The following is an 18,043-nucleotide window of genomic DNA, read 5'->3' on the forward strand; positions in this document are numbered from 1 at the left end:
CTACCCCCTCTCTGAGGTGTATCATCTCTACCCCCTCTCTGAGGGGTATTATCTCTAGTAGTACTGGCATCAAACATATCCCCATTCTCTTTTGGTGGACTAACTTTGAAAGACACAGACTTCCTTCTTTTAACATGAGACACATTTCTAAGTACGACATTAATAGGTTTGTCCCCTCTACAGGATACTGGTGTTGAGATTACTGAATCATCTGTCAGTCCACCACTATCATTACTAGTATTTGCCCTTGACAAAACCATAGATCTTCTAGACTTTCTCCTGACAGGAGTTGTTTCATGGATACTAGTTTCAGTCATCTTACTTCCACTCTCAACACTATCAGAGGTCAGATTTTGTGACACTCTCCTGCCAACAGACTTTCTCCTTTTAACCGGAGTTGTTGCAATGATGTTTGTTTCTGTTGTATCACTCATCAAACTAGCACTCTCCTCTACACTAACAGTAGTTAGGTTCTGTGATGTTCTCCTGCCAATACACTTTCTCTCACTATCCATCTTCTGCCCAAATCTTGGTTGATTTAATCCACCATAGGAAACTGACGGCGATGAAATCTCTTCAAAGTTCGCATCACGACTTCCTCTTTTTGATGACAGTGACTTCCTCCTGGAACATTTCCCAGCTACTACACCTTCTACCTGACTTGGATTATTTAATAATTTATTTGTTACACATGCCTTCATACATCCATTATTTACGGGTTTTCTCTTATGTGAACTGATATCACAAACATCACCACTTACATTCTTAATCTGCATAAACTCCTCCCTCATATTGTGTTTTGCATTTCGATTGGTTAGAGTTTCCTGATTGATAGTCAATCTAGACACACCTGCAACTATGCCAGGAGTAACAACCATTTCTTTCTGATCCCTCACATCTGAAGGATGACTTTCACGAGCATCTTCTTTTCCACATTTCATTGAGTTTCCATTGCTGTTATTTGTATTGTTCCCTCCAGTATAACTTTCACTGTTTTCTTTACCTTCAGCTGTTTTATGTTCTTCAAATACTAAAGGCATGGGTTTATCACTCAGGTTAGACTTGAGAGATTTTCTGCCAAGTTTTGATTTCTTCACTCGGTCTGCTTTTTGCAAGGAGTTGACTTTCTTAGACAGTGTCTCATACAGGAGTTCAGGAAGACTTTCCTCGTCAGAACTATCAGACGAGGTGAATGCTGCAAAGAAGAGTAATTTCATTTTGAATATTTGCTTACAATTTGAACTGTCCGAAAAGTTGAATGCTGCAAAGAAGAGTAATTTCATTTTGAATATTTGGTTACAATCTGAACTGTCAATTGAAACAAACTTTATTAAGTTGAGAAAGAGTTACTACCAGAAAGCTGCAAAGAAGAGCATTCAGAATATCTTATTAAGATTTGAATTAAACATTTCAAGTTTTCCAACAGACAATACATGATGGGAAGGAATGTAATTTGTAAACAAGTCTCACCATAATACTTAGATCAGAATATCAATGTTCATGTCAAAAATTTTATTTCTGAAGGAACAGAAACTTGCGTTATTTGTATATTGATAACAGAAAACAGAGTAATCTTGGCAAAACAAGCACACAACTATTTGCGTATGATAGCGCCCTCTCTAAATATTGCTCATGTCAGTTTTTTTGTTTGAGGGCGCTGTTCCTACCAAAATTATAATACCAACCTCACTACATATATGATAGTTACTGATACACTTTATCCATAGCCTACACACTCTAGGCTTGTAGTAGATGATTTGAACTAAGACCTATCTCAACTCACTTCTACTAGACTCCTATGAATTCAATTTTTTACTTTTAAGAATGCATTGGCCAGAAAGAAGTCGCAAATTCTTACTGGGTATCAAAGCTACCCACTGTGGTAGATGGCCAGAAAACAGGACAGGGTGCAAATTCTTAAATTCTGGAACGGCTATTGTTTACATTTGCTTAGTATAGATACACAAAAAGAGGAAAAGGTTAGAGTATAGTATGTTGTGTGTCTTGATTAAAATGATAGTACTCAGCCTAGAGTAGACTACAGGTTACATTTACTACTTCTAGGGGTGAACAAATCATTTTGTGAACTGGTGGTCCCCGGACCAGTGCCTTAAAAAATCCAGTGGTCCTCGCTGATAGAATTAGTGGTCCAAGGTCCCGCTAATGTGAATCATTAAATCTTGCCTATGAATCTGTACATCAGATGACTTTTTAACATAGTTATTAACAGTAAGGTACTGGTCCAAGGTAAAATTTGTGTGGTACGCCCAAAAAAATCACTAGTCCCGGACCCAGGACCAGTGGATTTGTTCACCCCTGACCTCTATCATAATGTGTTCAATCTCATTTGCTTCTACTAGTTATCATTTATCATTTTACACATACATTGTCATTAGGGTGATGTCACTTTTCAAAGACATACAAACACCAGTACAGTATAACTGGTGATGTAACTTACAGAACATTCTCTTTGGTCCAATAAATGACGTTCCACTGCTGACTGGAGACTCACCAACCACAGGTTTTTCAGGACTTGTATCTGATGATAAAAATATTCATACAGTTACCATAAGGCCCAAAAATAAATGTGTGGTTTTGATTACACTCAATTTAGAATAGGTGGGGTAGGTAGATTTAAAAAAAAAAAATGTCATGTGTGAGTGTCTAGTTCAGGTAGTTATGTTTTCCATTGTTTTCCATATGGTCCCTGTGGTATTGGTTTCTGCTCATCAGATGTACAACCATTACAGATTGGAAGAACAGTTTTATATTGTCTTTAAGTTGTCAGTTTCCGCATCCACTATTTCTGGCAAGACTTCACAATTTTTGCGATATCATTATTTTTTTCTTGAATATGTAAAAACAAGTTTAGGATCGGCAGTGAAAAACTAGGTGGGGTTGGGTAACCGGAACCAAACAATGTTTTTTAGCCCTAACAGAGCATTACAGGATATGAACTGAGTTTATATCACAATACCTCTTACAAGAACAAAAATTTACATTTTTATTGGCTTCCATTCAGGAAATTAAAAAAGATTTAATATTCTTGTTTGGAATGAAAGTTATTTGAACTAGCCATCCCTATTCAATGCCCAGATGTAGGTCACCAAGAGGTCATTAAGAGGTCACCAAGAGGTCATGAAAATAGTGTATTGTATTTCCTTTCCTTTATTCTAATCTAGCTAGGGTCAAGAAAGCTGAACAGGAAGTCTTCATATGGCAGAAAGCAAATAGGTTTCTTCAACACCCCGGACGTACTGTTCTGAAGTGTTATCAATACAAGCCTTCAAACGATTAGTTGATATCGTGACAATATACAGCTAAAATTATGTAGGCTTGGTGTTTCACTCATGTGACATGACATTAAATACACACCCTCAGACAACTTCTAATACAAAAGAAACAACTACATAGGTGCCGTGCACAGTGAAAATGTTGAAGAAGTCAAGTTGAAATGTTGATTATCAGTTAGAATATGAACAAATGCAGCCATTAAAATCATCAAGTCCATGTGTAATGTTTTCATTACAAGCCTGTTTTTACTGCACTGTGAAAGAATCACAATGCTTATCAGTGTTTAATGTGATTGGGTAAAGGATTCCGCTGTGTTTATTGTGTCTCTGTTATTGTTAGTCTAGAGTTGAAGTATGTCTATCTTTGTGTCAAAACACAATGTCCCATGAGTGAAACACTAAGCCTATATCATTTTAGCTATAAACCCTTCCTGGTAAACCCTAAAAATCCTTCCTGGTAAACTATTTAAAATGACTATGGCAAGTTGCCTAAAAAAATACTAGCATATTTAATCTAGATCTGTCCTTAAATAACTCCATTTTTTTAAAAGTAGAACAATCTGAATTTATAAGCTTTTCACTCATGTGAAAATACTTACAAAAAACTTTGATAAAATTATTCCAGTATAATGCTTTCTATGACATTACAATTTGTGTTCTGTTATTATTACAAATACATGTACTGGTTGCATATATTAGGGAGTTCCTTTACATTTTTGAGATGCATAATAAATTATGTCATCGGATTGTTTTAAAGTTACATCTCAATACCAGGTTTGAGTTCAGTCAATTGTAAGTGATGGTTAAGTATACTTCACTAACTAGAATACCGTGAGTACCTTTTGATATGCAGAAAAAATACATCCCAAAACATATAACCTCTGCTGACACCCCTTTAAGTTGAGATTTGCAATATTGAGAGGATTGGTAATATTTCTATCTTATCATTTCATTTTAATTTAATTTCTATGGTATACAATCATTCAATACATCTAACTGCTAATAAGGAAGTTTATTTTGGGTAACTGTCTCATGACTAAACTGGAATTCCCAATCAGATTCCCTAGGTAAGTAAGAAAAAAACATCTGGACTCCCTAGGCAGGGTTCTTGTATATGCATGTATACAATTTATGTGTATACACAAGATTAGAACATCCATATATCAGTAAATAGAGGGACAAGTGAACAAAAGGTGACTGAAATATCGATCTAGCACTGAGAGTAGGTACTATTCTAATTTCTATATTTAGATAGCTCATGAATATCAATTACTTGTATATTTTCTGTGAAAGTGGAAGTAAAGATCATATGACCAGTTGTGTTCATGATGTTCACTGAGAACCCGGGTTGGAAACTGTGGTTATACTGATATCAGAAGATACCAAAAGAAAACCATCCAAGGTAATAATTACTTATTTTCTTTTTTGGACTATTTTATCTTTATTGTGATTTTTTATTTTTTACTTCTACTATTTCACATATTAATACTGCTATGGAATCCAAGTTTTCAGTTTAAAGAAAGACACAAACTAAAGTTATTGTTGTTGTTCGATGTGGCAGATTACACAAATGGGCGATAGCAATGCTTTTATTGTATAGATATGATCAGCCTGTAGTCAAGATAGTGTCAACAGCAGAAGTCCCAAAACATACTCTGCAAGATCATAGCAGACATCATAAATGCTATCCTACTGTGAGTACAATGAAACCAACTGTCCACTCAATAGTTTATATCAACATTTCCCAACAATAGTTTTAGTTTGTGTTTATCTTAGTTAGCTGATAGCATGGCTCCCACTGTTGTGAACTTACTTTTATGTCACGCAAGTACTGGGTGTATGTATGTGTATATGTATGTAAGAGATATGTCAGGCATTATATTAACACCAAGGCAGTATTTTAGGAGACAGTAACAGAGTTGTTTGACTGACGGAAGTTTTTTTTTTTTGATTTGCAATGGTTATCATACAATATGGTAGAGACCATGCTTACTTTAAATGGCAAAACTCGATATGAAGTGTGAATGACCACTGTACCACAGTGACGTACTTTAATAGTCAACTGTTCAAAAGAATTGGGTAGGTAGAAATTTTGGTTGGGCATGTAATTTTCAAAGATACCTGCCAAATGGGCAGGAGGGTTCAAAATTTAATTTCGAGGCATGCGGATATGTTGTTTATACTTCAGACACATTGGGGATCCTAATAAATTGCAAACTTTGGTTTTTAACTCCATTGCTTCCTTAATAATAATGATGTCACGGCTTTTAATTAACGTGCATTCAAAAGGGTTTTATCATACTAGTGGCCTATATCATATCTTAAAGTCAAATGAATATCAGTGAATAAACTATTTTTATATTCTGTTTCATTTCCTTGAAGGGGCAAAGTTTGTAACTTTAAAGGTTGTATTTTTAATCCTCATTCTACCAGGGAGGTATGTTGGTACATAACAAACTACAAGTTGGCAAAAACAGGATTAATTTCAAAAACTAAAACATGATGAATGATGTCATGTTTGTCAAATTAAGATCAGATATCACATATGTAAGTAGGTAATGCGGTGTGCACTGTGTGTGTCTCTTCCATGTGCATGGTGTGTTTATTCAGAGTGTAAATGGACAATTTTGTCACAACTGGCCTTGGTCTGTAAGGTACGCCGCGAGGAGGCGCCCTCATGCTTCAGTCAACCCCTCCCAGAGAAGAGAAAGGACGGTGGTGAGGGCGAATCGACACAGCATATCTTACAGTCTTAGCAGGCCTTAGAAACTGAGGTAAGAAGTAGCTATATATCCAATTATTAATTCATATCTTCAACAAAAATATACATATTTCTACTCACAGAGTCAAAACATTTCTTAGAAGTAAATACCAAATTTGTGCTAATTTCTCTAAGTATGAACCCAGAGTCCATAAACATTTATTCATTCTCACTATAAAGATAAAGGTAAACTAATAATGCTCCTTTTTTTTCAAAATGTTTTTAACATTCAGAAAAGCTAAAAAAGTCGAATACGGCTGATATGTTGATGTGACAGATAACTAAGAAATGTTACATGCATCTGTGCATAGTTATAATAATAATGGATGTTATTTCTTTTGGTTTCAATAGCTGTGATTGGTGATTACAACATGAGCCATAAATGGTGGTTATAACCAGAATTAGGATTGGTGATAACATTACAAGGCCTGTAATTGGTAGTTATACGATAGACTGTGACTGGTGAACATCAAGGGCTGTGATTGGTGGCTATATATATATAACAAAGGCTGTGATTGGTTTTGATATTGCAACTGCAATGGCCCTAAATATATCATATGTATGTTTTTTTTGTCTATCTGTTGCTACTGGCGATAAAATCAAGTTATGAAATTTCAGATGAAAACATTCAGTGCAGACAGGGCTTCTACAATGTTTTACAAGCAAGGTGTGAGTTACATGGATACATGATCCCTAATCTACAGAGTTTAGTGATGCCAGATACGGAACATTTGACACTGTTCAGTAATGAGAAGACTTCAGTTGACAAAATCACACACAAACCTTTCGCAGAACTGATCAACTTACAAACACTGGTTATGACAAACATGAACAAGTATCCATGGAAACCCATGAATGCAACAGACCCTTTTTCGATGCAAGTTATTTTGAAGAGTTGGTTTGTCGGACTGACTCAGTTGAAAGTCCTGGATTTATCTTTGAATTTTATAACAGGTGTGGAGGATAAAGCCTTTCTGGAACTTACAGAACTTGAAACATTGAATCTAGAGTGGAATATGATTAAAACCATAGAAAGAAACACATTCACAGGACTGAAGAACTTGAAAGTTTTAAACCTAAGATCTAATGAAATAGCTACGATAAAAGACAAGGCGTTTGATGATATGGTGATGTTGGAAAAATTACTGATGGGCATTAATCGGCTTCATAAACTTGATTCATCGTTATTTGAAAATATGAAGAATTTACAAATACTGAGTCTACCCTGGAATGGTTTTGACAGTGATTTGTCGTTGCCATGCAAGAACTTTCTCAACTTCACAACTTTAGATTTGTCAGTAAACACTTTACAATCAGCGAAAATTCCTCATAATTTATCATACTGTACAAATCTAACAGATGTGAATTTATCTAAAAACAAATTTACTGTTCTGAATGGTGGTGAATTTCATGCTTTGACGAATGACTCCATAAACCTTCATCTAGAGGAGAACTCTTTGACAAGTTTATCAGAGACTATTTTCAAATCGGGACAAAAAGTGAACTTCATTTCGATCGAAATGGTCATCAGCAGTGAAGCATCATTGCGGAAGAATCTCAATGCTTTCAAAGATATCAAAGTAAATACTTTAAAATTGATCACTGTATCTGATGAGTTAACTTTCACTGATGAAACATTCAAGGTCTTACAAAATTCCAACATTTCAAGATTGGTTTTCTCTGACTGCAGCATTTACCATACTTTTGAAGACTATGTATTCAGTATGATGCCATCTCTAGAGTCACTTATGTTTAATGTCTATGATTGCTTATCTTCGTTGTCTGCTAAGGCACTGGACAGGCTCTACAATCTACAAAATTTGATCTTTGATGGTAACTCTTATTTTTCCCACTCCCCAGAACTGTTCACCAGCTTGGCACAATACAACCTCAAGGCACTGTCATTTCACTTGGAGTACCCTGATGAAGCTTTATCGGGACTAAAATATTTAGAAAAATTGAATCTGTCATTTGCATTTCTAGCAGAACCTATGAATTACAGTAAGCTGGCAGGATTACATGCTCTGAAGGAACTTACGTTAGCTAACAATTATTTGAATGGTATAGACAGAGATTCATTTTGTGATTTAGTCAACTTGGAATATCTGGACTTCAGTTTTAACCCTGTCATCAGACTACCAACATTAAGTAAAGAATGTCCAAAGCTCAATCATCTTACAACAGTCAACCTAAACAATACTGCTATGTCACTGGAGAGTGGAGATCCGATCAATGATGGTTTTTTCCAGTCGCTACCATCCCTCAGAATTCTTCACTTGAACCATATCCTCCAAGGTGCACATATGGTTTGGCAGGATTGTACAAGACGGACTTTGATATCCGGAGTGACTATCTTTCAAAATCTGACTCGATTAGAAGTTCTGACTTTGTCTGAGAACTGTTTCATTTCTTTGCATCCAACATCATTCCAGAACCTCCCTTCCTTGAAACATTTGGACCTCGGAAGAAACTATCTTGGTGATACTGTGAACCGGAAAATTATTCGCGCATTTTTAATTTCGCGCAATTTCGCGCTCGACCGTGACCGCGAAATTAAAACTGCGCGGATGTACTTGTGTGCGCCCCCATGCGGCAAGTATTTAACTTCTTTCCTTTTTGTTACAATCACTCCGTATACAACCACACACGGTATACCAAACAGTCTATGGATGGGAATGGATTCCTTAGAAGTGTTAGATCTGTCAAACAACCGGATTCAGATCATCAACCAAAGTATGATTACTTCCCTGCCTAGTTTGAAGAACTTGAACTTAGCTGACAATCCATTGAAATGCAACTGTGAGATGCGTTGGTTTAGATCTTGGATTGACACAAAGACTGTAATCTTGACGTCATTTCCCATTGACTACACATGTGAATTACAAACCGATCATTCTCAAATTGACTTGGTTGACTTTAATCCTACGATACTAGACTGTGATTCACAGATTTTTCAAATCGTTGTCCTTTCTGTCGTGGTATTTGTTATCATTAGTGTTCTAATCCTGAGTATTGCTGTGTACAAGAATTTCAAATGGGCTATCAAGTACAAAATATTTCAACTCAAACTTCGGATTTTCAAGGGTTATTTCTTCAAGAAGGCTAGGGATGGATACGAAGAAATCCAAAACTGTCCGTTTTATGCTTTTGTTTCGTTCGCTTACGATAACTTTCAATGGGTGCGTAATCACTTGATGCCACAACTAGAAGATGATGAAACAAAGCTCTGTATCAAAGATCGTGATTTTCTTGCCGGTGAAGCCATTGCCAATAATGTAATGAATGCGCTCACTCAGAGCAATAAGTCTATATTTGTTCTCAGTGAGAGTTTCGTCGATGACGAATGGTGTATGTTTGAACTCAAGATGGCACTTCAACAGCTGATTGAGGAACATCGCGATGTCATTATACTTGTACTAATAGAGGAAATTCCGGATAACAAAATGCCACTACTACTGCGCATGCTTCTTGCAAAGAAAAAACACTTGAGATGGACTGATGATGACAGAGGACAGATAATCTTCTGGAATGATCTCAGAAATGAACTTAATAAACCTAGTGTATTAGACCATAGATACCAAGTCTAATATTAGATTAAAGGCCAGGGTTTCAATCCCTGGTTCTCACATTAGTGTTATCTTATCAGTTAAAGGCTAGGGTTTCAATCCCAGGTTCTCATATTAATGTTATCTTATCAATGGAGACATCAGGAGTATTTCTAACAAGAGGGTTATTATTTTGTTCTGAACCAACTCGGTGGTTCTTCCAGACAACGTTTTTTCTAAACCTAAATTTTAATCTTAATCCAAAGAGGTCTTTAAACATATACAACAACTGTTCTCCTCTACCACACAAAGAAACAGGGCATTGAACCAATCTGATTAAAATCCGATGTAGATGTCGGCTAATTGTGCATTGCTATCTTACCCTCGTTATTTAGCTTGAATTGACCTTCGTAGTACATGTTTACATTTTTAAGCCTGATCGCCTCCTCTACATCTGAGATGGCGCCCATACAAACGAATTACTGTAGAGGAGGCGATCAGGCTTAAAAATGTAAACATGTACTACGAAGGTCAATTCAAGCTAAATAACGAGGGTAAGATAGCAATGCACAATTAGCCGACATCTACATCGGATTTTAATCAGATTGGGCATTGAACCTGCTTGTAATTTCTGAGCAGAACATCTTCATGATATGAAGTAAAATCACACTCCAACCACTTCAATTTATGCAAACGTGAAAATAGCCACTTGACTCTAAATACTCTCTTCTCGGAACTAGTAAAAACGTAAAGTAATATTCATACATAAACAGTCATGTATTGGGTATTGATTTGATTACTTGTTTGTTTGATGGAGTCATGATGGTCAAATAGTTAGCATGACCAGCTTGGAATAAGCAGGTTTAATCCTCATTTCTACTGTTTCTGAATGACAAAAGTCCTTGGGCAAGATTTGTTCCCAGTCCACCCAGCTGTATAATTGGGGACCTGGTAGGATAGAGGTTGCAATGTAAATGCTTTAATCCTATGTGCTTATAGAGGCTGCAATGGATTGTATACTCTCACTCAAGTTGAGGAAATATTTAAACAAAAACAGAATCCCCTTCCCAAATAAGGGGGGGGGGGGGGTGCTGCTATACATTCATGCCAGAGGTAATAAATGTGAAGCGATTTGAGCACAAAATTGGAAAGTTCAATAATTAAAAAGTAACATAATTATTATCAACAAATTGTACGTAGTGTGATGTAGATGGGATTTGATACTAGAACTAGAAATTAGGATGTAGGTACTAATTATTACAGATATATATATATATATATACTAATTCAGTGTAAGAGGTAAGTCATAAACTGAAGGAAAAGCGCTCAATACTGAGAAGTAGAGCTGTATTACACAAAATACACAAGTTATGGTACGGAGCCGTTACTCAGAGTTTCACGCTTGAATGCGATCTTCAGACAACTAAATTTTAACGGAAATTCAAGTGATGGAATTCGAACTCGCAGAAGAACTGGTACCCGGTTTAGTCGTCCGAAGATCGCATTCAAGCGTGAAACTCTGAGTAACGACTCCGTACCATAACTTGTGTATTTTGTATATATATATATATATATATATAGTCACTATTAGTACACGTTATCATAATGTCAAAGTTCTAGTTACTGTATCTTTACCCATCACATTTATCCACCTTTCAAAAGTCTGGTAAATATAACTTTAACTTTCTCTCACAAATGAAATGTACAAATGTTTAAGAAATTTTCTCAATTGTTTTCAAATTATAGAAGAGTTTAATATACCTTACTTATCTCCATGGATTGACTAAATAATATTTATACAGAATGAAATGCATAATTTATACATGTATTCAATAATTTTTTCTCTCAACTATTTCAAGATAATATACTTGTAAGATAACCTTATTTTAGTAGTCTAGATGTGGAAAGAATATGACAAGTACTTTCACATTTCTTTTCTTACTTGTTTTATTGATAACACAAGACATTTTTATTTTTTCCATGATTTGATGTATTTACTGAATAAAATGTAGTAATAGTAAAGTTAGAATAAAATGTACTTACTCATTTGGTTCTCCCTTAATTGTTTTAACTTCTTTCTCATATTTGGTGGTGTTTGAGGTACAGTCACACGTCCTGGTGTTAATATATGTCCATCCACAATGATCTAAGAAGGCAAACACATAGATGACACTTGAGCTCTCAGGCGGAAAGGTGCATTATAAATTCGCATTAGTATTATTATAACTATTACTGCACCAAAATACTTGTGTTCATCCAAAACAGCAAATTCTGTAAAAATGACCGTGCGATCATGTTATTTTGTATACAAGGAAAGAAGGTGCACTCATTTACATATCATTTACATAAATACATATACATTTACATACACTGCATTGAAAATACCGAAGTATCAAAGGGTACTTAAAATGTTAAAATGAGACCATGAAGATTGAAGATTGCACCAAGCTTGCGCATGCTTGCAAACCCGGTAGTGAAATTCCAGTCACTTTGCTACAAGCTTGCGACACGCTTGCAGTACCCATGATCATATGCCATAATACAAGCATGTGACAAGCATGCAGAGCTGAGAGGAACCTTATGAAAGTTTTCTTTGCCTCAAAGTCTGCAAGTTTGAAGGGTTTTGCAAGCTTGCAGGATCACAATTTTTTGTGAACTGAGACTATTCTCAGGTAAACGTTGTTTTTTTTTTGCCTTCTGAGATTGGCAAGCTGAGACTGGTCTGAGATGGCAATTTTTTGCAAACTGAGACTGGCAAACTGAGGCTGGTCTCAGATGGCAATTTTTTGCAAACTGAGACTCAGAGTTCATGGTCTCAGTTTAACATTTTAGGTACATACCTCACAAATACCACTTAGATGCATGCCCACTGATGTAAGTAATCAATGACAGTGACACAGTATATAATAACAAAATATCCAACTTACCGGAGAGTAGGTCTCAGGATTAAAAGTTGGCGTACCTAGCAACAGAGACAAAATCAAATATCAGATATGAAACTCCAAGCCTTATATTTCATGAGGTTATGTACAAAGCATATCCCAACTGACTCAGTGTTTTTCTAAGTAAGAGTGGTAAGTAGGTAAAATCTACCTGGGTTCCCAAACAAAATTACCATAGACTGTATGGGGAAATACTGCCATTTTTACCCCTTTCTCCCTTTCTGTTACCAGGGTTCCCCAAACTTTGCAAAACATCATGGCATAACTATCTCTTTTCTATTTCTGAGGGTTTAAAACTTAGGTAATATATTTGTCGTGACAGAGGGAGGATTTGCCTTTTGAGACTGGCAAACTGAGACTGGTCTCAGATGGCAATTTTGACTTCAGAGATTGGTCTCGGCTGACTATTTTTTTAAATCAAAGCTTTGAACATTTACTTAGTTGACATTTACTTTCTATTAATTATCCTGCAAATTACAAGTTATCTATAAAGGGGCTTTGTTACTTTAAAACTACAACATTTGTTGCCATACACTGACACATGCCCAATAACTTCATCGTCAAATGTAGCAGGAAATGAGGAGAAAAATTGGCCAGAGCAGGGACTTGAACTCGGAACCTCCAATCACTAGATGAACACACTAACAACAGTGCTACCCAGGACAATGTCCACCAACAACAAGGGTATAAATACTATATTTTTTGTTCAAAAACTCAAGTTGGCGTGCGATGTAATGTGAGGTGTCAGTGCACAATATAGAAATTCTTATCTTGCCTGGACTTCCAGCTATTTCTGCGTTGAAGGCAGCAAGTTTCTTTTTCCACTTTCTTTCATACCTAGCTTCCATTTTTTCCAGATCTTCAGTGGTATGAGGCTGCATGGACTTCATTCTCTGAAAATGAATAGAATCAGTGCCTTACTTTACTTTACTTTAGAATTCTTCACTAGTGGCAGTAGCCGTTTCAATAATCGATTTTCCGGTTCAAAGATGCATTTTACGAAATGACATCGCTTATGTTGTTATATTTAATCTTGCTTTGTCTTTATTACGTTTGAAATAACATTTTCATCACGAAATGATGGAAACACATGTTGACCTCTTTTGATTATGATTGATTTTATAGAACAAAGACTAAACACCATCAATGACAAAGAGGGATTTTACGGGTGAACCCAGGGTATGGTCAGATGACAACCACCTCCCTGAGTAGCACGTGCAAACCCTTCACTGCGTACTCAATACATGGCATTGTATGGAGAGACACGCAATGCATCTTGGAACCGGTAACAGGTTCATTAATGAAAGCCAGGGTTTAATTCAATCCCAGGTTTCAGCATAAAATGTTATCAGTGGAGCCACATGGTTTAAAAGGGATCATTCTTTTGTTAAAGGGGGACAAAGATGTGGCTGATTTTGTCCTAACTGCTTTAGTTGACATTCAGAGAGTCACAAAAAGTCACATTCATCATTCTACATCACTGAGGGTCTCTGAACTTTCTCTAAAAAATAGGAGAAATAAATTTTAAAATTAGTCACGAACAGACCTGGTGTGCAGAATAATTGAATGAGTTAAACAATACATATATTATATTTCAAGTTTATACTTGGATATGACTTAGTTGTCTGTGTATGGAAATGCAACCATTCTACAAATACACTCAAATGTCAACTGGTGATATATTAAAATAATTTTACACCCATTTTCATGCACACTAACCATTGCAGATGATGCAGCAACATGCCTACAAATGTTTATTTTACGTATTGACTTTACAGACTGTGTAGAAAGAATGCTTGCCAAACTAAATTGCTCAGCCTACTATGGAGGCTATTGTGTTGAGTAATATGGAAGACAGATGTCTGACAAATCCGACTTACTCGTTTTCTGATGCCTGGGAAAACTGGAGTATCATTCTCAACTATTATAGGATATAAACTCTCTTCTACATGCTCCTGTGTCTTCCTACAACTGTAGCAATGAAACCATAGTAAATAAAGATCAAAACAGTTGACTCCATCATTTTAAGAGTAATCACTATAGTAATAATTTTGAAAACAAGTCAATATCCTCTACAAATAATTATACATACTCTACCAAGTTTCAAATTGAAGAATGCGTTGAAGCCTTGTCTTTGAAAATCTTCAAATATCTATGAAGTGCGAATGAGTGTTTTTTTCTCTTACAGCTAGTTAGCTATGTCTTTTGAAAATCTTCAAAAATTCAATGATGTACACCTTACCTGTCTATCCAAAGCACTGACACTAGATGTACACCTTACCTGTCTATAGCACTGACACTAGATGTACACCTTACCTGTCTATAGCACTGACACTAGATGTACACCTTACCTGTCTATAGCACTGACACTAGAAGCACACATTACCTGTCTATCCAAAGCACTGACACTAGATGTATGCCTTTCTTGACAGCCTTGGTTCTTGTAATTGTCTTACCATCCTTCCATACCACATGGGTCACATCATCTGTGAACTTTGACACAACCTAGAAGAACAACAAATATATCAGTTTTACATGGGTCACATTATCTGTGAATTTTGACACGACCTGACAATAACTGCAAACATGTCACCACAAATTACATGTAGGTTAGTACAAGCTGAAACTCAAATGTTACATACATTGACAAAGTTCTCTTAGTGCTCAGGGACATTTGAGATTTGCATTAATCTTAAAATGTCAACTATGAGGTAACGCATTCAAGAATGTCTGCAACTTGTTTGAAAATATTCTTACAGACTCAGACAAATTAATTTAATAAAATATATATGTTGGATTACAAAGTCATAAAATTTACTGTTTTGTACTTTCTCAATCAAAATGACTTTAAATCTACTAATCAATTTGACTGAACATCATATTGTGTGTATATGCAACTTGCAAGACATTAAAATAAATTCATTTGCAAAAATTCCATGAAGCATGTACAGGGTGTGCTGGCAGAAATCATACCTTAGCTCCAAGAAGTTCTAGTTGCCAAGCAACAGCTTTACTTCTATTCTCAGAATTTGATCTTACTTCAACATAGGCCACTACATCTGAAATAAAGATAAATGAAGTCAAGTCAAGATTGTACAGTCAAGGGTGAACAAATCATTTTGTGAACTGGTGGTCCCCGGACCAGTGCCTTCAAAAATCCAGTGGTCCTGCTGAAAGAATTAGTGGTCCCAGGTCCCGCTAATGTGAAACATTAAATCTTACCTATGAATCTGTATATTCAGACAACTTTTTAACATAGTTATTAACAGTATGGTACTGGTCTGACGGACCAGACAAGGTCAAATTTGTGTGGTCTGCCCAAAAAAATCGCTAGTCCCGGACCCAGGACCAGTGGATTTGTTCACCCCTGACAGTGTAAAGAAATGAACACAAGTAAACCTAATAAAATACACAGTAACACAGTGAAATATAGAGATTATACAGGTGGAGTAGTGATGGTTGAATGGTTAGAGTAGCCAGCTTTGAATCTGAAGGTTACAGTATTGAGCCTTGTTGCCATTTGTTTCTGAATGGCTAAAGTCCTGGATAAGATTTGAACCAATATTGTGTCCTATTTTAGTCAACCTAGCTGTATAACTAGGGACCTGGTTGGATAGAGGTTGCAATGTGAATGCTTAATCCTATGTGTACCCTAGTCCACCCAGCTGTATAACTGGGGACCTGGTAGGATAGAGGTTGTAATGTGAATGCTTTCATCCTATGCACTTATAGAGGCTGTAATGGATTGTATTCTCCCCAGGGAGTTGAGGAAGTATAAAGGACGATTGTAATTGTAAAGCACTTTGAGTTGTGTGGGAAATGAGCACCATATAAAAACTAACATTATTATTGCTAATACTGTACTGTGTCTGGGAGCGTGGTGTGGTGTGGTGTGGTGTGGTGTAATGGAATGAGCTGTAGTGACAGTAGCATATTGTAATGTTCCTCAGTGTTGACATTCCAAGCTATAATACCTTTCAGAACTGTACTTTCAACAGCTGGTTGAGGTAGCGGTGAATTCAGTTCCAAACTATTCTCATCTTCAACAGTGTGTACACTAGTTGGTGTATCTATCTCCATTCTCATACTTGGTGTTGCCATGGTTCTTGGAGACTACAGACATAAGAGACATTGATTAGAAAACAAGAATCAAACTTGGTGGTCTGTGATCCAATCTGATTAAAATCTGATGTGGTGAAAGTGCTAGTCTTTATATCATGGAGGTATAAGGGGAGATACAGAAGTTTGCTGTGCACCCAACACACAAGTCTTCAAAACTACACTGAATGCTATCAATACTAGGACTCCTTAGTACTTTGATGGTATTGCCCCACACACGAGTCGACCCTTGACTACGTACGTCAACCAGTATTGGTGCTTGTACGTCTACGATACAAATACAGACACAGGTGTCTTTATTTACTACTATTTAAATCATTCTTTATGTTGTTTGTTTTGTTCCAGGTGATTATGATCACATGAAACAAACCAAATGACACAAAGCAAAGATAAATAAGGACATCTAGCCCCTTTTATCACATCATATTTAAATTAATCAGATTTTCTGAGATCAAGTTGTGACATCATGTCAGTACATGCCATGCTATATAAGTATAACATATGTTGTCATACATTTCATACAAATTCACATACAATACATGTAAACATTGACAGGATTTAATGATGTATAGTAGCTATGTACTCTGAGGACGACTACATTTTGTTCTTGAGGTCCTTTCTGAGGAGGCATACAGAGATGGGCATACAGTGTAGATTCATGACTAACCAGCCTGATTATTTTGGAAGCACCCTTTTTAATGAATCAGTCACAATTGAAATTACTGCACTGTCTGCAGTTAATAAAATTGAGGGTTGTTGTTGTTGAATGTTGTTGTAGGGTGGGGTGGGGGAGACCAAAGAAACCTCTCAACTACACGTACATACAAGTATTTGACCCTGGTAGAGCACGGTCTCTAGTAAAGTATATCATAAATTATTATATCATAATTTATATAAACATTCAAAGTTCAACAGGAATTATACTGCTGAAATAAACCATGTGAATGTATTACTAATATATCCATGAATAAACCGAGTCTTCTTACCTCAATAGAAATGGATCTTCTGGAAGTAGATTCCCTTAGTTTTGTGTTCATGTGTTGTAGCATCTTCTCAGATTTTTCTTTACGATCACACATTAAAATGACCCCGCTAATACAAATTTATCCACGGCTTATAATATACATTGTAACGACCGTATATTTTGACTCAGACTCGACCTGTCCACGCGACGTTGACAGACACACCTAACTTTTCTGAAATCTGTTTGAAAGAATTGTTTGTTTGGAAAGAGACAAAGCGTTCCACTCAGCTAATGTTTCCGTTACATGATAAATCCAAATTGAGTGTCAGAGTCAAGCGAATGGCAAGACAGGACACAATTTCGAAAATGTTCAATGACGCTTGGCTTCGTGCATTTTCGAATAATGGCGGTGGTAGTTT

At 36.2% G+C, this 18,043-nt stretch overlaps 1 protein-coding gene and 1 pseudogene across 1 annotated transcript in view; one reads left to right on the plus strand and one right to left on the minus strand.

Annotated features, from left to right (window-relative positions):
- The window catches only part of LOC144445799 (uncharacterized), a 22,372-nt gene extending 4,663 nt beyond the window's left edge, over positions 1–17,709 (minus strand). Inside the window, exons 1-10 of the mRNA XM_078135439.1 lie at positions 17,647–17,709; positions 16,516–16,654; positions 15,515–15,600; positions 14,928–15,046; positions 14,422–14,512; positions 13,317–13,434; positions 12,527–12,561; positions 11,643–11,745; positions 2,459–2,539; positions 1–1,195 (exon numbers count right to left, since the gene is read on the minus strand). The exon at positions 1–1,195 is cut by the window's left edge and continues 706 nt beyond it. Coding sequence (XP_077991565.1) covers positions 1–1,195; positions 2,459–2,539; positions 11,643–11,745; positions 12,527–12,561; positions 13,317–13,434; positions 14,422–14,512; positions 14,928–15,046; positions 15,515–15,600; positions 16,516–16,654; positions 17,647–17,709 — 2,030 coding nt within the window. The remainder of the gene's footprint in view (positions 1,196–2,458; positions 2,540–11,642; positions 11,746–12,526; positions 12,562–13,316; positions 13,435–14,421; positions 14,513–14,927; positions 15,047–15,514; positions 15,601–16,515; positions 16,655–17,646) is intronic.
- LOC144445752 (uncharacterized) lies at positions 5,793–9,438 on the plus strand (annotated as a pseudogene).
- Positions 17,710–18,043: the final 334 nt, after the last annotated feature.

The sequence above is a fragment of the Glandiceps talaboti genome, chromosome 14 (assembly GCF_964340395.1).
Source record: "Glandiceps talaboti chromosome 14, keGlaTala1.1, whole genome shotgun sequence".
In the NCBI taxonomy this organism is placed as follows: domain Eukaryota; kingdom Metazoa; phylum Hemichordata; class Enteropneusta; family Spengelidae; genus Glandiceps; species Glandiceps talaboti.